At 33.1% G+C, this 22,991-nt stretch overlaps 1 protein-coding gene across 2 annotated transcripts; it reads left to right on the top strand.

The window, feature by feature from the left end:
- The first annotated feature begins 11,275 nt into the window (after positions 1 to 11,275).
- Positions 11,276 to 22,496, top strand: LOC124372181. 2 transcript variants are annotated; one of them, XM_046830546.1, is made up of 2 exons: positions 11,276 to 11,426; positions 21,923 to 22,496. In XM_046830546.1, exon 2 carries the CDS (start codon positions 21,984 to 21,986, stop codon positions 22,431 to 22,433), a length of 450 nt encoding a protein of 149 aa, XP_046686502.1. In that variant the 5' UTR covers positions 11,276 to 11,426; positions 21,923 to 21,983; the 3' UTR covers positions 22,434 to 22,496. The 2 variants fall into 2 exon arrangements, with proteins under 2 accessions (XP_046686502.1, XP_046686503.1); XM_046830547.1 differs by lacking the exon at positions 11,276 to 11,426 and adding an exon at positions 13,579 to 13,744.
- Positions 22,497 to 22,991: the final 495 nt, after the last annotated feature.

The raw sequence follows: 22,991 nt of genomic DNA, 5'->3' as shown, positions 1-22,991 counted from the left end.
CTAAGTTCTTTAAATATTTTAGGATGACCATTTGATGGTCGTTATGATCGTAACAAACAGTCTTTAAAATATAAACTCAACACAGAAATACAACTTTTATATAAAAACGCAATGCTAATAGCAAACACATCCGTCATGCGACCGTCAGGCACCGAACAATCCAAAAATATCGGTGGGAAGAAATCTGAAAATGACTGACGGACGCCGGCAGAGCGACTGACGGACCTGCGCCGGATGAGTGTAGATAGCGCAACAGGAAATCCATTATAGAATACATTTTTTGACTGTGACGTGACTGACCTGTGACACGCCGGAACTGATGTGTGTGAATAGACCTTAAGACTGTGTCGCCAGATTTCTCCCATCATATCGCATTCTGTCTCAGCGGCAAAGGGAACCTTATTTTTCTAATACCCCTCGTATATCATATTTAAACATTATGTATAATTCAAGTTTTTATTTTTTTATTTACTTTCTCATTTATACACAGCATTTCTTATTTTACTATTATTGTGATTATTATTAATTGTACAAATCTACATTAGAAATAGACAGCACACACAGACCTTGCTCCATTTGCTGTCAATATTCATATCTTTAACATGTACAACTTTTTGAAATATCTTAAAAATAAATTTATCAAGTTTGAGTTTTTTGCAGGGTCATGAAATTTAGAATATCTCAGACCTGGATTACTGTACTATAATAATTAAATTATGAAGTGGAGTACTGGTAGTATACTTTATGATAATTGATACCAATTGAGAACCAATACAGTGTGTGAGGGGTTTTGACACTGTATTTATTACCCATTGATTGCTTGTATTCATTCACAAAATTTGACTGGTTCTCCCAAGGATTTTAAAGTTAGTATTATATTTCCCTGCCATGAAAGCAAACATAAAGAAGTCTGAATCCTCCATCTAAATGCCTAATTTAAATGGTAAGGTATTTTGATAAATCTCATTGTATCAAGCATTTTTACTGAGTAGGAGTCAAACATTGACCGTGGTTATTGAGACTTATCTTTGGAGAAACTGCCTCTCTCACTCATTCGCACAGTTGTAAGGAAAATATTATACTGAACGAAAGTCAACAGCAGAAAATCTTGGCTATCAGGATCTACACAACCTTATGGAGCATAATATATGAACAGAAGTTTACATGACAACAGACACACAGAGGCGGAATTTACACCAAGCAAGTAATTTCACCAGGCTGAAATTCCATGTATCTCACTGTGCGAGCTGAATTCTAGCATAACAGTGCCCAGTTTTGGGTCGAACCATGATCCAAAACAGGGCGAAGGTTAGCGTTGTTTTTTATGGTTGTGATGTAATTTATTTATAACATATATCCGATACAGAGAAGATTACTGTGGGAGTGGAACAATGTCAAGCTCTGTACCATGTCAGCTGTAAGAAATCTAATAATAAAAAAAGAGAGGATGTCTGGCTGAAGTTTTTTTTGTTTTAAAGGAGAGGCCGATCCCCTTTCAAGCCTTATTCTGTCCGCCCTCATGGGCCACTGGCCTGTGCGAGGATCTTATCAAACAGAATAAGGGGGAGAGTCGATACAGTACAAGGTCAATGGTACTGATAAAAAGTGCAATGGTCACAGACAGGATTTGAACCTGCGTTATCTCTAACTCAAGACCCAAAGTCCAACAACTTAGACCGCTCGGCCATCGGCACTCCCCGAAGCAGATGATTTGATTTTTTTTTAGTTATGCAAATCAAATTTCACCAAATCGTCAGACAACACAGAAAATGCAATACACTGACACAAATGGTTTCTTCCTTATCCATTTCGATACCGACTTAAAAACAAAATGGATGATCATTCCAACTGCCAAAATAAACACTCATATAAGTTGACGCACCGAACTTCGGCACATATCAAGTGCCAAGAATAACTGCTTGTATAGTTATGTTAATTCGGCCAGGCACAATAGTAGTTTAACAGTTCGTATAATATTGCCTTAACAGTACAGTGAGTCCCATGTTGTGTGATGGTGTAATGATTGCTACATTATAGTTGCATTTAGATTTCAGTTATAATGTCTAAAAAAGTAGACAGGAAAACATTGTTAAAAACAATTAGAAACTATGTAATACTGTCGAGGAATGCTAGTTTTATATTAACCTTTTCATAGTTTTTGATGTAATAAATATTACATTCATAGTGATTGTGTAAAATGTGCTGCTGATGTAATACTATGCAACGTTATATTGTCGTGTTTTATTCTGTTGTCTGCCATAATATTGTGTGAAAAGCATTTTTGTAACAATTGCATGTTGAGCAATTAGTTTTGGAGTTTCCTACTAGATCAGTGTCAGCACTGAAAATATCTGATGAACAAATAAACATTTGGATTCGTTTGCCTGATGATGACACGGACACAGATGGTGATGACACTAAAAATACTCAAGTATTTGCATAAAATAGTATATAACTAAACTCTACAAACCTGACTCTATAAAAAAACAGCAAAAGAATTCAGCAAAAGTTTTATTATTACTAAAAAACCATTAACGGGTTAATAAATTACATTTTACTTTAAAGCTAAAAATTGTCTACTACATCGCAATTTTTACGATAATATAAATTAGGGAATGGTGTTGGTGGCAGAGATACATAATTATTGAGTGGGGTTAGTGTTACTATTACAAGACGAAAAGAGGTGGTCTGAAATGTCACATTTTAGTGTTAAATAATTAACCTTCGACCTGTGGTATCTGTTCTTGTACTGGCACCCTTTTTGTAGCCGTTCGTAAGAATTACATTAAACTTTTGTATACCTCTCAAAATTCTTCAAATATACAACTTATTATATAATATTGTTTTCAGAATATTCCAAAAATAATAACAAATTATATTCATTAACATTTTTATAAATTCAAAAAAGATTTGTGTTTGAATGCTCTTGGTATGACTTTAAAAAATATTTTATAACCGCACTATCTTATTATATATGTATGAAAGATTTATAGAAAATCCAAAATATATAAAAGATCTTAGTATGTGGGTGGGGGTATTTATTTGGCCTTGAGAAGGAATTCTGCCAGGTACCCAACAAAATGGTCACCATAACGAGGGATGTTCTCGCCAGTGTCTTTCAATGGTGATTGTATGTGTACCGATATCGGGGTCAACAAAATTAATGGAATGATTGACAGAGAAGTGTCTGAATTCCTCGTCACCGAGACAGTTGTAGGCCTTCCAACAGGCACTAACAATAATTGTTGTACCCGGAAGAATCCATTCTTTAATTACGTTTGGAAGGCAGGGTGTCCCTGTCACGTTGTTCAACAGGAACAAGGAAGGAATCTTTGCTCTGCCTTTCGATTCCCCCGGGTAGGGTACGATAAGCGGACCCGGTTTTTTATATCGAAATTGGCAAACGATATTATTCAATCATAACCATCGATATAATCAATCAATACTAATTAATTACTTTGAACAATTAAGTTAAATAATCTATATCTACAGCTGTAAACACTTTCAAGTAATACACGTAAGGTAATATTTCAATTTTACATACCTATAAGTAACATTTGATTATTAAGAATGGCAGTCAATTTTAGAAAACTACACAACATTGTTTTGAAAGATGACAAGACATGTTTTTCGTGGCTTCAACATGTAGGACTCGTACCGAAAAAACCCATTATTTGTGGGAAAGAAACAAATGTACCTGTAAGAGGAGTAAATATGGTCGTCTTCAGTTTTCGTAATTTTGTTTATAATAATTTGTTTGATCAGTGTTAATATTAAATTCCCATTTTAATTAAAAACACATGTTTGTTGTTGCGGATTACAGACACTTTTATATTGATTGATAGTCTAGGAATTGAGATGCGAATATTAGGTATCGATGATTTACATTCTTCGATATAAAAAACCGGACCCGCTTATCGTACCCTACCCGATTCCCCCAAAAACCCACTGTCCCCAAACTCTTTTGCCGCTATTGTATTTTCTCCTTCCAAATTTGGCCTCATTAATTACAACGACTGTCAGTGGACCACCAATTTTCTTCGACGTCGTTGAAATGTGATGGAAATACACTTCACGGCAGAAAGAATACCAGTACACCATAGAATGTACAGAAACGCCAAATGTCAATGAAATAGTGTTGTCTAGGTGGCTTCAAATGTAACAACATAGTCACCAAACCAAAATATGTGTAAGCACAATCTTTCAAAAAAGGAACTTGCCCGGGCTGATTTTTTAACATTATAACATTAAAAAATGTATTTTTAATACTTTTACGAATTTATCTGTCGCAACAAAACAAAGTCTCTCGGTTTAAAATCAATACGCAACTGCAAGACGAACAAATACACTCATTATTAAAAATTCCATGTTCTAATAAAAAGGAAATAATCCCGTTTTGGTCGAAACATAAACATGCCTGACAAAACACTCTGACACACACAATTCACTACGATTCGTCGAACTAGTGATGGCTGTTCCATGATTGCCACGCACTCACTCGATCCGAACTACAGTACACAATACCTTGTGAAGCACTGACTACAACCCAGGAGCGTTCAAATAACAGATATGCTGAGTCCCGACCGTAGATAACACTGAATTAAACAGATATTCGGGCACAGCACGCAAACAGAATATTAAAACATTAACTAGGCCTATTTATGAATATACCACCTAAAACTATATATATTTTTGTTCAGAAGGATGAACACAATATGTTTATAAAGTCACATTTGTGATTTGCCGGGTCGGCCTTTAACTTCATAGATACAACTTTTTAAAGTCAAGTTGATCTTAAGCATTTGTTACATGTGTTTGCAGAAATAGCAGTTTCTAGTTTTATATTTTAAATAGTTCTCTTTTAAGCCTACCTTCAAAAGATGAAAACTTCTCAAATCATAATGTCGTACATAGCCTAATTGAGAAATCCTTCATTTAACCTCAAATCTATTTTAACTTTTTTGGTTAGGTATTTCTACCACCATGCCAGCCAGATTCGTCAACTTTGAATCCTATCTAACTTAACAACTGTGTATAGTTCATCTTTAAACTGTAGCTTTAACAATAAATTATTAATTATTTACAACGTAGCTAGATTTGAATTCTGATCCTTTCCCTCACGCCATAGTCAATAGGATGTTACAGTACACAAAGTTATTGGGTTGAGTCTCAGTCTTCTACATGAAATAATACAATACAGAACACTTCATTCTTGCATGACTTTTTTCCCCTCAACTAGGCGTGGTAAGAAATTAATATCCATACAGCTCCGTTATGCACTGGTTTGTGGTTGCTACATATCTGACACATTGAATGGTTATAATTGTACAACTTATATATATTTGAACACTGTTAGCTAGCAATTTATATGTTCGTGAATATATGTGACCTATTTTTTTTACTATCTATACTTTTGTTTGTAGGTTACAATAAGATGGATAAATTTCTACAGGATGTAAAATCAGAAAATACAGGATAGTATTTTCAAGAATCTTCTTTTTTGTTTTCGTTAGCCAACAATTTTTAACCTGGATTTTATCATAAGGCTACGAAGTTAATTTTTCTTCATTATTTTCGAATCCTTCTGAGCATTGAGTCTGATATCTGGTAAATTTAGGTATCCGAAAAGAAATTGTTAATAAGTACATTGTGATGTTAGTTACAAACATTCGTGTTTCTTTTGTGTCCTACTTAGCGTCTAGGAACATTATAAGGAGAAAATGAAGGGGCCGCATAATCTATGCTAGGGTCTGACCAGGTCCTGTCCTAACTCTTAAAAGGAAAGGCCATAGATTAAAGAATCCAACAATAAACACTCATGTACTTAATGTAACCTGTAACTTTATTCTGTTTTCTTCAAACTATTTTTTTTATTGTTCTCAGGAAATTGTTAAGTTCTGTAAACAACATGGTCAGTGTCCTTAATATTTTTTTCAGCCTTGTATGATTATTATTGATGATATCTTTTTTGTGCCTTAAACATTTATCTCTTTCATAAGTATATCTAGGACAATGAATGAAAAGATGGTCCTATGTTTAATTTTTCCTACTGAACATTTCAGGCACAGAGTAGTAAAATAGCATTTAATTCTATGGAAGCAGGTGTTTATATCGGCATGTCCCAGTCGTGTTCTGCAAATATTGACAATTTGGTCTATTAATCTTTGATTTCTTAAACCATGGATACTTTAAGAATTCCTTATTTACAGAATTAAGAATTTCTTAGCGTTGACACCAGCCAATGAGTCTACTATTTTATATTCAGCTATTCCCGCATGTCTGGGACACCATTACGAGTCCTTTATCCTCATAGATTTTTAATAGAAAATATTACAGATTGGCAATCAGAATATATCACAATTTCATTATTCATAGGATTCTGTGTATACTTAATGGCTTAAAAATGTGCATACATTTTTGGCTGTATCACCTAATGTGTGTGTGTGTGTGTGTGTGTGTGTGTGTGTGTGTGTGTGTGTGTGTGTGTGTGTGTGTATATATATATATATATATATATATATATATATATAAGTAATAAGTAATTTGTTATTACCCAACGTGTGTGTGTGTGTGTGTGTGTGTGTGTGTGTGTGTATTTATTTATATACGTGAAATATTTATGTTTGTGACATTGAAGGCAGCGTGAGTACCTTTGCGGTCTTTGATCCGTCGTTTATCAATGTGATTGTAAAATAGTGGATTGCAGACTGCAGTTCGAAATATGAATAAATAAACAGCGTTGCCAATCGGGTGGTAATTACCACATTTTGTGGTAATTTAAGGTCTCGGTGGTATTTCAGGTGGTAATTTTGCCCCGGTGGTAAATTGGTGGTAACTTTAAATTAATTAGGGAAAACAACGAACACTGAGAATTCCGCTTTCAGGTAAACTGATTGATTTCCCATTCAAACACATTCAATCGATATAATATTACAATATGTATTCAGATTGTTGTTGTTTTTAATACTTATGCTAAGATAGAAATTGACGGTTTGGCATAGTTAGTCTATGATAACAACAACACCAGGGATATTTAGTCTATGCTGTTAGTAATAGTGTTAGTGTTCTTTCTTCTCTTGAATTTTGGTTTCTATTTTTCTTATTTCTTCTAGTGAAGTTATTCAGTTGAGATAAGTTGATCAGTTTAATGGATGATAAGATTTTCATAGCCGTGTGAGTTGGCTTTAGTTAAGTACGTTTTTCCAAGATACGTAAGATTTTCAAGTTTTCTTTATCGTGCATTTTAATCCGTGGACCCTAGAATAGTAAAGTATGTAGTGAAAATTGTGTAGACTGTGGCCAAGGTAGGCTACAAAAAATGTAGCAATATTTTTTTCTTCTCGGACTAGCCCATTATTTTTATTGTGTTCATGTCATAACTGTTAGTAGTGCTTGGCCAATCTTTTCCCCTTGGACCATTATTTTATAGTGCATATAACTTAAGAACGTAGATCTCTTTTTTGCAATGCTATTTTTCTTCTTGGACTATTATTTTTAGAGTGTAGATGACACTTTTGAGAGCTAGCTTTGCTGCTTTAAGTTCATACAAATCATTTGTTTTGTAAATATGATTAGGGGCCTATAGCTAGGTAACGACCTAGTCCTATTTATGCTTTGTAATACCTACTACTAGCCTATCTGCTCTGCTTCATAATTGTTTTCCCTAAGCTTAACTAAACATCACCTAACTATAGTTAGTGTTGGGCCTAACTAATTTACATTTTCCATTTACAATCCATCTAACTTTGAACTAGCTTTATTGACATGGAATCTCTAATTGGACTAACTTAAGTTACTAAGATGGATAAGTTTATTATTAAAAGGTAGGCCTAAGCCTAAGAAAGATGAAGATGAGAAAAAAGACAAAGATGATGAAAGTAGACAGAGCAAGTCGTTTGTAGAAAGCTCACATGGTGAATCGAGCAAAAAATCTATTTGGCCTAGTTCAATGTCTCTTGCAATCCCAATGGAGTACGAAGACTTAGGAATAGATCCAGATGATCCAGAACCATTAGGTCAAAGCTCTAGTGAGGAGGACCAGGTTAATATTGCTGCTAGTAGCAAGGAAACTGAGCTTGATACAGACCTAGCCGTTACACTCAACTTCAAATACCACCCCAACCAAAAACTGCTGCTAGGCCTAAAAATTGTGTCTAGGTTTACCATACTGCCACCATTAGGCCTAGTAAAAAAGAAAGAAAATTCAATTCAAACTGGTTGAATGACCCCCAGTTCAAAAACTGGCTACAAAAAAAAGTCAAAGAAAGAACCGGACAAGACATGGCATATTGTAGTGTCTGTGATGCAGTCATGGGGGGCGCATAAAACAGAGATTGTGCGTCATGGAAAGTCCCTCAAGCACCTAAAAATTAATCAAGGAGATAGCCACTAACAAAGACTTAAAAAAAATTGTTCAAAGAAACTACAAACAGATAAAAAGTGTCAAACGAGCAGAATTAAAATTAGCCGGCCTAATTGCAACCAACAACCTGCCCTTTTCGCTGATGGATACATTGATTCCGCTGTGCAAATCGGTCTTTCCGGACTCAGAAATTGCTGCTAACTGTGTATGAAACGCACTAAAACAACAACTGTGATTAAAAAAGCCTTAGGTCCCGCATTCATGGGAATTGATTTACCAAAAACTAAGGGCACCAGGATCGTTTTTCTCCTTGATCATGGATGAGACAACGGATCAGGCATCGGTTAATCAATGTGCCTCACAGTTATCTATATTGATGATGTAACTGGAACGCCAAAAACTAATTTATTTGACATGTTTGAAGTCAAATCTAGCACTGCTGATGAATTATTCATGGTATGATGAACTCGCTGAAATCAAAAAAATATACCCATTGAAAACTTAGTGGGGATTTAGTTCTGACACATGTAATGTGATGGTGGGGCAGCATCATTCGGTTTTTTTCACTTTTGAAAATAGAAATCCCTCACATTGCATGTGTCAAGTGTTCTTGCCACATGATCCACCTGGCGGCAAGTAAATGCATGTATGAAGTTACCAAAGACAGTGGAGGATTTGCTCCGAAATCTTGGGGCTCACTTCAGCAGAAGTTTTGGGAGACAGTCTGCCTTTGTACAGTTCCAAGAGTTTTTTTCAAGAGGAAATCCACAAAATACTATCACCAGCAGTAACAAGATGGCTGTCATTAAAATCTTGCGTTGACAGAGTGATTGAACAATTTCAACCGTTGAAGGCCTACCTGCTGACCGCTTCTGTCGAAGACCCGTCAAACACAGTGGGATAGCATGTTAGCTGCTATGAACAACCAATTTATCTACTTATACTTGGAGTTTATGTCTTATGTTCTTGGTATGCTAACAGATTTTAATGTAATGTTTCCAATCCGAAACACCACTTCTCCATAGATTGCGACCAGAGGTTCACAAGATGCTTCAAGATCTGTGTACAAACTACATGGACTTAAACTACATTAAAAATACACCCATCATGTCCATTGAGCATTCAAACCCCCGTCATTTCCTGCAATTAGAACAAATATATTTAGGCATTCAGGCAACAGAAACATTTAATGAATTAAAGAAAAATGCAGAAAAGAAAGATATTGAAGTTTCTTAAAAAGTATTTTAAGCTTCTATGTGGAATTGGTCACACAAATCAAATCTAGATTTGATTTTTCTGATGAAGTTTTTTGATGTCCTCAGTGTCTTGGAGCCAAAAAAAGTGCCCAAACCTTCAAAGTAAGGTCTTTGGCTCATGTCATTAACAGATTTCCCGTTCTGAAGAAAGTTGTTGATGTCAAAAACTCGACAATCAGTGGAAAAGTCATGCTTTGCTAGACTTCAAAGAGCATAAACTTGATGCAAATGAGTCTGCTATGCAATATTGGAAGGCTGTTATTCAGTCTAAAGACAGTCGCTGGAGATGCTATGTTTACAGAAATACAAAAAGTGTTTAACTTACTTTTTATACTGCCATTTTCAAATTCATTCTGTCGAAACGAATATTCAGTGAACTGAAGCATTGCAAAAACCAATGACAGAAAACAAATTGAAAACAGAAACAGTCGTTTCATTGATGGGTACAAGGGAAGGAATCCGAAATAGCGGTGGATGTGTTAAATTTGAACCTACCAAGGAAATGCTCACAAGAAATATATGGCAATAAGAAATTAGGCCTTATTATTATTATATTTGGCTTTTAAAAAAAACTAAAACTGTGTTAATATAGCCAAATATATTGTGATTCATATTTTGGTCATCAAGTGATATATTGTGAAATAAATTTTGTGTGTATATTATATATATATATATTTATATATAAATAAATATTTGAACCTGAGTTATAGAGTAGGCTAAACACATCATGGTAATGCTAGCCTTCTAAGGTTTTAATTTCAAGACTATGTGTGCCTAGCACTTTGCCTGACATTAAAAAAATTGTGGTTAACACATTTAAAAAACAGTGATCTAGTGTAATTTTTTTCCATAAAGCTACAAGTTGAGTTAAAGGAAAAAGTGGATTTTTTAGACACAACACATAACAGTTATGTGATTTATCATACAAATTTATTAAACTGTACATCAGTAAACAACCTATTTTGGAGGTAGGATATCATGAAAGAGTGTTGTAAGTATTTTTGCTTAACCTTGCATGTTTGGTTTTGGTAGGCCTTTCCTAAAATAATTACTTTTGTAGGCCTATAGTATGTTCAAACCTAAAGCCTGTGCTTAGCTGGTTGACAGTGAGATTTTAGAAGTCATTTACATATTATATTCCTTTACTCCTTCTTTGAATCACAGCAGGGATTGCATGATTAATGTCTGCTTTATCAGTTTACAAGTTTTCTATTTAAAAACTTTTGGCATGGATCCAAGTCATTGAAAGTTTAAATTTGTTTTTCTGAAACTAACTTTTTCATGCAAATTGTCTCTGTAAAAAAGTAAAAAGTTAATTTTTTTTACAATATAAGTTATGATATTATGCTCTAAAAATCAACCATATTCAATGCAATAAAAATCCTGCTCGTTAAGCCCATTTAAGAGTGTCTAACCTAGAAAACCTGGAAAAAGTCAGGGAATTTTATATGTTCAGTTTGGTAGACACCCTGTGCATTTACAAATATAGACTGTCATACGATGTCGATAACACACTTTAGTAGCCTAAATATACTTTTAAAGCAAGGTGGTAATTTGGGCTCATAGGTGGTATTTTTTTCAGGTATGGTGGGATTTTCCAAAAGTGGATTGGCAACACTGTAAATAAATAAAAAAAGGTATCCAGAAAGTTATTTATTTTAGGAGTTTAAGTGCTTTTTTAATTATTGATTATGTTTCAATTTTAGGAACATATTTTTTGTGGAAGGATTTATATGATATAAAATGTGTGTTTTTATTTATGTATTATAAATTATACTTGAAATTTATAACAATGCCAACACTTTAAGGTTAGTTGTTGTTCAAAATTAAATATTAATATTAAATTAAATATTCGTTATTATAATTTATTTAACTTAGCATATGATTTCAATTATTAGTTATAGCAAGTTTAATGTAAGCAATAAACAACAAGAAGTAACTAATAGGGGGAGACTTTAATAAGAGGTCTACACTCATTATTCAGTTGTTTTCATCGAACAATTAGATATATTATCCAACTTCGATATGTAAAAATTGTACACAATAAGAGTCATAATAAATTACCGTAACAAGAAGGTAACAAGAAGAATCTTGTACATTACAACTTTAAAAACATAAATTTAACACTACCCATGGGTTACTAGGAGCCAAACCCACATATTGAAGCGAATTAAACAAATCTCGTCACTTGTGAGAAATATCTTACTAGGCTATTTTCCTCATATTCATCGCCATTTTCAAAGTCTCAAAATATCAGTTACTTCTTTATGATTATTGTTTACATTAAAATTACTAAAACTAACACAAGTTGAAATTATATGCTAAGTTAAATAAATTGTAATATCGAATTATTCCTTCAGATAAAAACAATTGAATAACGAGTGTAGGCCACTTATTAAAGTCTACCCACTAATAGTTTGAAAAGCAAAAATATTGAAGTTGATATATTGCGCTATTAAAATTATAGATAGGGACAGAGAATTATGTCTTAGTTACTTTTTTTGTTATTTCATCTTTCCTACTTTCATCTTGAATGGTTATTGCACTTAAAATAAATCAATGAAAAAATAATCTTGGACCTTGACGTCTTAAATTTTGGTTATTTGTATTGGTATACTTACCAAGACTAGTTAAAATGCTAAATTCTAAATTTTTCTGCTGTTTGGTTTTTGAGTAACAAGCTTTTAAATCCACTAAAAGGTAGCTTTTGGTCATGTCTCAGTATTTTATAAACAAATAGCATACAAATCTGTTAAAGCTAAAGAGCTCAGTCTTTTCCATTTGGAATGTTCTTTAAATCTGACTATGTTTGCATAGTTTGAATTTTATTTAATCCTCCCAAAAATAATTTTAAAATTAAAAAAAAATTATGGTTGCCTGTAAAGTCGGTTTTACGGGCGAAGATTTTACGTGACAACGTCTTTTTCTCGGTAGAATATTTATTGATATGAATATTATTAAATTGCACTATAGGAACAAGGAATTGAATGAAAATAAGAATTGCACAAATTTTAACTATAGAAATATATTTTGTTTACTAAAACATTGTACATAATTTCAAATTAATTAAAATTTGTTATTGTAAATGGTAAAGTTGAATAAAACATTTACTAAAATTGGAATTTGAAATTCTTGCTAAACACAGTTAAATTCTAACTCCGCGCGTGGTGATTGGTCGGTTTAGTTCGATTGTTTGGTCGCACTGTTATGACAGGTTAGAGGTTATAATTTGTTATTTTAAATGTTTGACTAGCAATACGCGCTGTTTCTTCTCAATCGACTGAATTACGATTGATTGCAGAGTGATTTAAACTAATAATTTACTTAACACTATCAACATTTGTCAATAGTATGACATAACCTATAAACTCAGTTTCTCAACTTTTGTGTCAATCTAACAATTAATCAATCAATCATAGTTTACGATAATGAAATATCAGTGTACAATTATTTACCTTTATTGTTGTAGTTGTTGTAAATGACGAATCTAAGCACTCCACATTTTCACGAATAAACATAGTTATCTGCTTTATCCCGTGCTGCGGACCCACAGTTATCTGCTTTATACCGTGCGGATCCCGTGCGGCGGACCCACTGGACGGGCATCGTAACGTTACCGGGCGTTACACTTTTTCATGAGTGACTCCGAGCCGCAACCTAATTTAAGACGTTGTCACGTCAAAATATATGTTCTTAATTTTTTTTGAGATTGATCTTGCCATATAATACATTTACATTTTTGTTAATTAAGTTAGGTTCTATAGCAGTGCTCAAATAATAAAAGCTCTGGTGAGCTAGAGAGGATACTACAATGAGATAGTGTGAATTTTGTCACTGGCTTTTAACATTTACTCTCAACTCTGTTATTTTTCTTTTTACTGTATCAATAAGATGTCACATGTTAAATTTTCATATGATTGTACTCAGTTGGTTTACAAATCTATTTACTTTGCTATTTTCTTATTGTCATCAGGGCTACCCATAAGACAAATTGAAAAATATTTATAAACACTCAACCAAATGCCATGGAGTGAATTGCACCAACATCGATGTATAAACACATAATTGTGACAGATGCTTCAAACATAAATAAAAACAATATTTTACATTTCTTGCAAGGAGCAAGGTTAGATATTTCCTGTATTTTTTAAGTACTCTAAGTCCTAAAAGCATGAGTCACTTTTTTGGATGAGCAGGGCAGTTTTAGCATCTTCAAAAATTCATTCAAATCTTTAACCCTATAAACTGATGTAGAGAAATAAAATTGCCTTTATTACGAACCTTTATGCAAATTATTAACATTTCATACTACAAATATGCTCTTTAAAAGTATGTCTAAGCATACCATTAAAAATACAAAGAAATTGATTTAGAATTGCAAGTAATACACCTTTTAGGCTTAAGAATGTTTTAAATGCACCCTTTGATAAACATGCTCCCATTGGTTATTTAAAAAAAAAGTTTTTATATTGTTTCAGTTTTTAATTTCTTTCCAAGATACCATCTCACGAAGTGAAGATACCTTTTTGTTGTGTGAGAAGGGTGAATCAATGTTTTGAAGATTCTTACTCTTTTACTCCTTCTTCTTGAGCTCCACTCAAGTCTTGATGCTGTTGTGAGATGGATGTTGAAATCTGCTTCCTATTCTTACCTGATGAGATCATAATGAGATCGAATCAGCTAGAATAATTCTGTACTGTTATGAAACACTTGTGTCTATGACGAGGTGGTAATCCTTTGTGGACCCAGGCTACTTAGCATCACATGCTGTGTAGAATGCATATTATGTCATGACATTTGTTCTAGTGTTCACAACAAACCCTGGTAACAGAAATTAACAATGGCAGAGAGCGATAACATAGATGCCAACTGTTAAAAAGTTCAACCCAATGAGTATGACCACATACTCCAGGCAGTCGCTGAAATGCTCTAAATCTAGCTCTAGATAATAGTACTTGTACGCACTAAAGAGATTGTTTGACCCTACCATTACCAGGACTGTGAATCACATACTTTTTATGACTGAGTGTCTCCAAATGACGGAGGAGTAATAACCAGATAACCAGGTTAGAAGGAAATGTTCCTTGTTTATGGAGGCAACAGATCTCTTGAACGTGACTTCATCCAAAGCATGGGCTTTTTCCATAGCTTCGGCACTGCCGTTCCTTTCCATGGCATAGCCACAGTAAAGCGCTGCAACTTTAACCAATTATGGATTTGAGGATGATGTAATTTCATGTTCAGTGTAAGGGTTCTTAACCAGTTAGCACCACTTTAAGCAACAAGTCCTTCATAGATATCTTGCAGGATGGGCTTCACTGCGGCAGAAACTAGAACAAAAGTATCAGGACTGAGCCGGTAGCCATCATCCTATACACATGAAACGAATATGTTACTAGTAAAGGAGTAAGAATCTTCAAAACATTGATTCACCAAAGAACAAACATATCTTCAACATTACAAACATATTTTCCTATTAGTTGTAACTAAATGAACCCCGTATTTTTACAAAGAAATTTTTATGGTTATAACAATTCTTGACTTATGAGGTTTCATGATTATGAAGAGTTTAAAGTGTTACAATTATATTAACATGCCAAAAATGAGAATTATTGTTCCATCAGTGTTGTGAAAATTAAAAATCTAAACCTATAATGCATCTTCAATTAGACATTTCGAGGTGAAAGCTTCATGTGAAATCTATTTTTCTTCCAACAGAGCCGAAAGGGATGTTTTTATTTTTCCTTACTTTACATTTATAGATAGATAATGTATTAGGTAGACGGTTGGACCATTTATTCCAACCTGACACTGATTGCATCACTTTAAACCGTTATTCCAATTAAGTTAGTGTTTTTTATTATTCATTTATATCATTAAAAAAATTAACATTTTGAAAGCATATAGCTCAGGGGTTGTGTAAAGCGCTCTTGTTTTATAGCGCTGATGTTAATACAGTCTATTCTATTGTAATTTTCACATCATATTTTCAATGCTTTACATATTTAAAACATTAATATATCATTTATATATATATATATATATATATATATATATATATATATAATATGTATATTTGTATTTATAAATAAAAAATATGTAAAATTAAAATTTTTTGTAATATTTAATATCAGGTAAATTTTTTTTTAATTAAAAAAAGCTGTCATTCCACTGGTGATATTTCACACACCTACTATAACAATTTCACATCGTTATCTTCAGTTGTATTCCAATGAACCTGATTACAGTAATGACCCAACATACTACAGTACCTCAAATGTCAACAATTCCTTGTGAAGTGACAAAACCTTTTATTATTCTTTTTCTGTCATCAGGAAAGGTATCTTGAAGGTTTATGACTAACATTTTTTTATTCAACACAAAATCGATTGCACCACCTTAAACCAATGTTTGCAAAATAATCTATAAATGGCCGGTTTTGTTATATATAACTTATATGGCTGTTGTAGTATCAAATGTCTACAATTCCTGGTGAAGTGACGACGTAGACTGATTTTGGTAACTGAAAAAACAACTGAAGTAATATGTTTAAACACTGATGTTTAACAACACAAGAACAGAGAGTGCACAGAATATTTAGCAGAAGAATTATGTTCACTGTGTATTCTGATTTGGGGAACATCCACAAGATTGGCTTACTTGTGATTTTAAAATATCAAAATTGTTAAGATCTGTAATACAAAAATACAATGAAAAATATATTTCTGGAAAAAATAAAAAATGTCTCACCTAAAACTGAAAAAGTATTTTTGTAAATGGATTGGTAGCCTCTTTACATATATTTATTTATAACACAACTAAATCTATATATATAAAAGAAAGTCGTGTTAGTTACACTATTTATAAGTCAAGAACGGCTGATTCGATTTGGCTGAAAATTGGTAGGGAGGTAGCTAAGAACTGGGAGAAACACATAGGATACTTTTTTATCCCGTTCCCGATTCAGGATTCCGCCCCACTGGTCTCTAAAAGTTACGGAAATACCCGTAAGAAATGCATTACAGCAAACATATGTTATTAAGTGAAAGGGCCTGTTCAAATTGAATCAGCTGTTCTTTGTAAACATATATAATGCAACAAAAGAAATATATGTTTATCTATTATATAAAAATGAAACTGTTCGTGTGTAACAGCATCACTCACAAACGGCTGGACGGATTCGCCTAATTTTTTTTTTAATTTGTTCGTCTTGATCTGTAGAAGGTTATAGGATACTTTTTATCCCTTTCCCGATTCAGGATTCCGCCCCACTGGTTACAGAAATACCCGTAAGAAATGCATTGCAGCAAACATATGTTATTAAGTGAAAGAGTCTTTTCAAATTTTTAATCAGCTGTTCTTTGTAAACATATATAATGCGACAAAAAATATATTTATATATAATTTAATTACTACACTTATAGTTTTAAAGCATAGAGTAAGCTTAAGAGAAACGACAAATTTTGTTTAAACTGTTTCTGCAATCACTGTTAAACATAGACTTTACTATCCAGATAATACAATTCAAATTTGACGTAAAAATTCACCTTTAACTGCAATATTTATTTAATATAAACCATGCTCATGCTTGATCAGAAGAGCAATGCAGATATCATAATTACTATCTTACGTTGGCTACAAATATAAAGAATGTTATAAAATCAACCTTAGTTGTTTTTTTTTGACAGAAGTATCAGGAATGTGGTACATACCTTCATAATGCGCCCAAGAAGCTCACGAAGGAACGACTATCAATTATCTCAGCAATGTTTAGAATGTGATAGAAAATGAATAAGTGAATATAGTGTACTGTTTTCAACGGGAAATTGCGTGCGAAGCCGCGGGAAACTTATTGAAATGCGCAGCGAAGCGCGCCGGGTCCGCTAGTATAATTTAATTACCATTTTAAATTTCTTTACATTTTAAAGCAAACAAAGCTTTACATTTTAAAGTTTTAAAGCATAGAGTAAGCTTAAGAGAAACAGCAAATTTTGTTTCAATTGTTTCTGCAATCACTGTTAAGCATAGACTTTACTATCCAGATAATACAAATCAAATTTAAATTTTTTACAATTCAAAGCAGTTATCTCTGCATCTCCAAGTCAGATACGTACATTATTTGCTATCATCACTTCGATATGCTTTTCATCAAACCCATCTAACCTGTGGCAAAAATACAAGGATAATATGGCAGAAGATATTTTACATCAAATTCGTCTCAGTTCAATAAATTCCGATCTTAAAATGAATGAGGAGATACATTATCGGGCCTTACTCTTGATCGAAGACATGTGTTATCTCATGTGTGGTAGTTTATTAGTCATGTTAGGAATGCCAGTGCCAAATCGTAAAATGAATGACGCATTTATTTGAGAATTGGAATGGGAACGTGAATATGATCACCAGGAATTAGATTTAGTAGTTCAAACAAATGTGGCCCTGATGAACCCCCAACAAAAGGAAGTTTATGATACATTAATGAAGGCAATTGATGATGGAAACGGTGGTTTATATTTACATGTTGGAACTGGTAAGACATTCCTCATGTCAGTAGTTTTACCCACTGTTCGTGCAAGATCCAACATTGCAGTTTCAGTTGCTTCTTCTGGAATAGCAGCCACATTGCTAGAAGGATGTCGTATGGCACATTCTGCATTAAAATTGCCGTTAAATCTTCAATCTGTTGAAGAACCAACATGCAACATTGCAAAGCGCTCCGCTATGGCGAAAGTTTGATCAGAATCGAAGATCATCATCTGGGACGAATGCACAATAGCGCATAAACGTGCATTGGAAGCAGTTAACGTAACATTGCAAGATCTACGTAATGACTCAAAATGTTTTGGAGGCGCAACTATTTTACTGTCTGGCGATTTCCGCCAAACACTGCCAGTAATGCCCAGATCGACTACTGCCGACAAAATAAACGCTTGCCTCAAATCATCGAATCTATGGCGCTATGTTAGGAAACTTCAGCTGACAACAAACATGAGAGTTGCATTGCTGAACGATACATCTGCTGAAGATTTCTCTGAGTTTTGTTGACTATCGGTAATGGTTGAGTACCTGTCGACGAATCGAGCGGATTGATTTCATTTCCTCGGAATATCTGTAACTTTGTCTCATCGAAAGACGAACTCATCAACAAATTATTCCCAAACATCATTACTAACCTCAAAAATGATGAATGGTTGAGTGAGCGAGCAATTTTGGCAGCTAAGAATAAAGATGTAGATGACTTAAACTACATAATTCGGAATGAGATCATTGGTACACTGCATTATTTCAAATCTGTTGACTGTGTAACAAATGAAGATGATGCCACCAACTATCCAATTGAATGTTTAAACTCCTTGGATGTACCTGGCACAATTTACAACTAAATATTGGTTCCGTAGTAATCATGCTTGGTACAATCAAGTTTGGTGGTAAGTAAATTGATGAACAATTTGATTTACACCACAATACTCAAAGGTGAGGAAATTCTCATTCCGAGGATCCCGATGATCCCACCCGACATGCCATTTGAGTTTAAACGGTTTCAATTTCCGATCCGTCTTGCATTCGCCATGACTGTAAATAAGTCACAAGGCCAATCGTTGAAAGTTTGTGCTCTTAATCTCAAACATCCATGTGTTTCCCATGGCTAATTAAATGTGGCATGTCCACGGGTCGGAAGACCGTCCGCGTTATTTGTTTTCGCGCCTAATAAAAAAACAAAAAATGTTGTTTATCACAAGATGCTACAATAAATGGAAAATAAAGAATCATTGAATAATTATATTTTTTTTATTTACAATTATCCTAATTTAAAAAGTAAAAAATGTGATCATGTGATATTGCCTTTAAGGCGGCACAAAGTTCGCCGGGTCAGCTAGTTTTATATATAAATTTTAAACATTTTAACAGCAAAGTTAAAGAAAAGAACATGATTTTCAGTATTATTTCATTTAAAAAATGTTGAAATTGAAAAATTAAGGAATTGAAACAGTTACGCCTATAAAATGTTTTAATTTCCAATCAAAATACTAATAATTCATAAATTTAAAATATTACCATTACTAGCATCAATTTGATAATGGTGGGACAGCAAAATACTTGCCACAATTTCAGTACAGAATGTTACTTATTGTAGTACTTTCAGTGTCAAGTTTCCAGATGTTTTTGTTATAAATTTGTGCATTGGCTGCTCGATGGTCTATTGACAACAAATCATTGAATTGGCACTCAGTACTATTACTCCCTGTAACTCATGGAAGTAATTTACCTTAGTTATAAAGAGCCATTTAATAAAAATAATACCTGGGTATGTGTTTTTCTAGAGGTGAATAGACTATTCAGTAATAATATAGATTATGTTATTTAATAAACTAAATAATATTGGTTTATTTACAGCAAAAATGTTTTATATGAGTCCGTATAGTGTGGTTGTATGTGTTAGTAATCTCCAGCATTTTTAGCCATCTCTCATTATTGGTTACCCTCTTCCTGAATAGCTGCTGCTACAGTAGATTTTATGTCATCAGATAATTCTCAGTGCTGTTGTACCTCAATTTAATTTAGGATTTTATGAAATATACTAATTTTTGAAATATATAATTGGTACTAATTTTGTTACATTCCACTCTGGAATCTAATTTCAAAAGATTTTTGTTTATTTGTATTGTATTAAATCATAACATTTTAACCATGTTTGTTCAGGGTTAGATCTAAATATACCAAAAATAACACAGGTATATTTTTTATAGTACATGGGTAGTTACGTTTATATTGATTTTATTTGTAATGATAAAGTAAGCACACTTAGGGTATAGTGATATGTTTCTAGAAAAAGGCAAAAAGCGGGGGCAAGGTACATACACAAACAGAAATATTAATATAGTTATCATTTTTTTGGGCCCCTATGACAAGAAGCTGAGAAATTGCACTTGATCCTAAAAGGAACTTTGCACTGCTTCTGGAGTGGGAAGATATTTTGGACGGGTAGGGTCCAGGGGTAGGGGCTGCTTTATGTAGAGATTTATGAAGAGGGATTTTGGGCATTAATCCCAGTATTGTTATTTACAGTTTAACCCTTTGCACGCCACTAATAATAGCCATTAACTTTCCTATAACACCAGAAGAAGTAAAAAAATTTGTTTCTTTGAGTTCAAAGTTAATTTTTATTATAGCTAAATTATAAAAGGTAAAAGCAAAAAAAGTATAAAACAGAGCATTTTACTTAAAATTAGTGCGTTTATAGATACAAAAGAGAATAGTTTACATAACTATTTATTTCAAATAAATTTTAATTCCACTGTAAAATGTAATTAAACTTTTCAGTTTAATTACACTTTACAAAAAAAAGATACGTAGTAGACGAGAACTCGTGACAACCGAGAAAGCAGTAATACACGCCACGGATATGTTTGGTTATGGCTTTGAAGGAGACACAAAACTGACAAGCAAGTGGTCGGAGTTAGACAAAGGGCGCTCCCCTTCCCTGCCACAGAGTGAATGCTGTTTATAAGTACTTCCTTGGCAACCGGTTACCGGGCATTTCGAAGGTCTTTGTGAACTACAAAATTCTCCAAGAGACATAATCTAGAATGTCTTATATAACTGTATTTGGCGTTTTGGTCTACGTATACCATTCTAATATATCTGTCTACAGCGTGGGAAGGGTTAATTGAAGGATCAAATAGAAATAATCGAAATAAATTAACATATAACATTTGCTATAACTACCTTTGTGACTATATATACAAATATATATATATATATATAATTTATGTCTCATTAAATTATACTGTTTACAAGTCTATCAATGGGATTTTATTAATGTGAGGTTGTTTTATTTAAAGTTCCTTTCAAATAATACATTTTATATTATTATAGTATTTGTGAATAACTCATATGTTATGCTGTTTTTAATTTAGTAAAATTAATAACAACAAAATTAAATAAAAATCTTCATCCACAAATTCTCTTCAAAGTTTAATTTAGAATGTTGTTTAGACTTATTTTTATCCTTGTATTTGTGGTGTATCAGATAATTTTGCATTACATAAAAAAACCATTAAAAAGAAGGGAGGAAAAAACATATCCAGTTACTACTGTATACTTTTCACGGTATTTTTTCATTTTTATCATCTATATAAATCGTCTACTCTCTTCAGTGTTGATACAAATGTAAAATTTTTGTTATATAAGCACAAGCCCATTTAATATTTTAAAACTCAGTGAATGATCTGCTATAACTATTCTGCTATTTTTATTTAAAAAGTTCTCAGCAACACTGATTTTGTATTTTTATTTTCAACAGGAAGTACAAAAATAACATTCAACAATTCAAAGTAGAGCTGTGTCAACATTGATGTGTCTTCATGATGAAGCGAGGAGAAACAATTGAAGTAATTTCAGTACAGGATAAAGTTGATAAATCAAGAAATAAAAGTAATACAACAGCCAATGTTCAAGAAGTTTCACACCGCAATGAAATTCCACAGTTGAAAAACAGTAATATTATGATAAACAGAGGTGATGACTGTTGCATTGTTGTAAGCAATAACATTGAGGACCATTATGATCCCTTCAGTAACAATAGTGGGGATGACATAAGAGAGAACTCACACCAGAACAATCTTGTGGGTCCATTTGCTGATGACAGACCAATCTGTGAGTGTGACACCATCAAACAGCTGATGGCTAGGACTGAGACCCGGTATCTGCTCAGCCTTCTTCCTGACATGGCGGAGATGAATCCACGTCAGAAGTTGGTGTTTAAGGAGAAAGTTTTACAGATAATTGATAATGTATTAACTAATGTAAGTTGAATATGTTTTACCTTTGTAACTACCATCTATTTTGTGGTTAATATTAAAAGTATTTCACTGTAATTTTGTTATTTATTAACAATTAAGATTAAGGGAGAATAAAAGAGGAGGGAGCCCCCCTCCCCTGAAATACAAATGAATAAAAAACTATTTGCCTCTTAAGGAGATTGATATATATAATCACCAGTTGTGTAAAAAATATATATATATGTTTTACACATTTTTTTACTCATAACTTTTGCACATTATTTGGTGTTGGCATAGCTCACTCAAATAAATAACGAACATTTAGAAAAATAGTCTCAAAATAACTTAAAAACGTGTTTTAAAGACCCATTCTTAAAAACTTTTTGAGGGGAGTACTCCCCAACTCTCCCCACCTGGGGGGTATTTCAGACCACCCAGTTATTGGCTCCCCTAAAAATAATTTCACAATCCACAACGGATTAAAATTAATGGATCTACTATATCAATGGAAATTGTAATTTAACAATTGTATCACTGTGACCAAAAGATTGTATGAGATGATTATTTTATACACACACACAAACATATATG

Source organism: Homalodisca vitripennis, unplaced genomic scaffold, assembly GCF_021130785.1.
Source record: "Homalodisca vitripennis isolate AUS2020 unplaced genomic scaffold, UT_GWSS_2.1 ScUCBcl_2716;HRSCAF=7751, whole genome shotgun sequence".
In the NCBI taxonomy this organism is placed as follows: Eukaryota; Metazoa; Arthropoda; class Insecta; order Hemiptera; family Cicadellidae; genus Homalodisca; species Homalodisca vitripennis.
Note: the sequence above shows the minus strand (reverse complement) of the source record. Positions and strands in the feature narration are given on the sequence as shown.

What these genes read in the sequence shown, in the direction of transcription:
- LOC124372181 (XM_046830546.1), top strand. Translation starts at nt 21,984, where the DNA reads ATGATGAAGCGAGGAGAAACAATTGAAGTAATTTCAGTACAGGATAAA.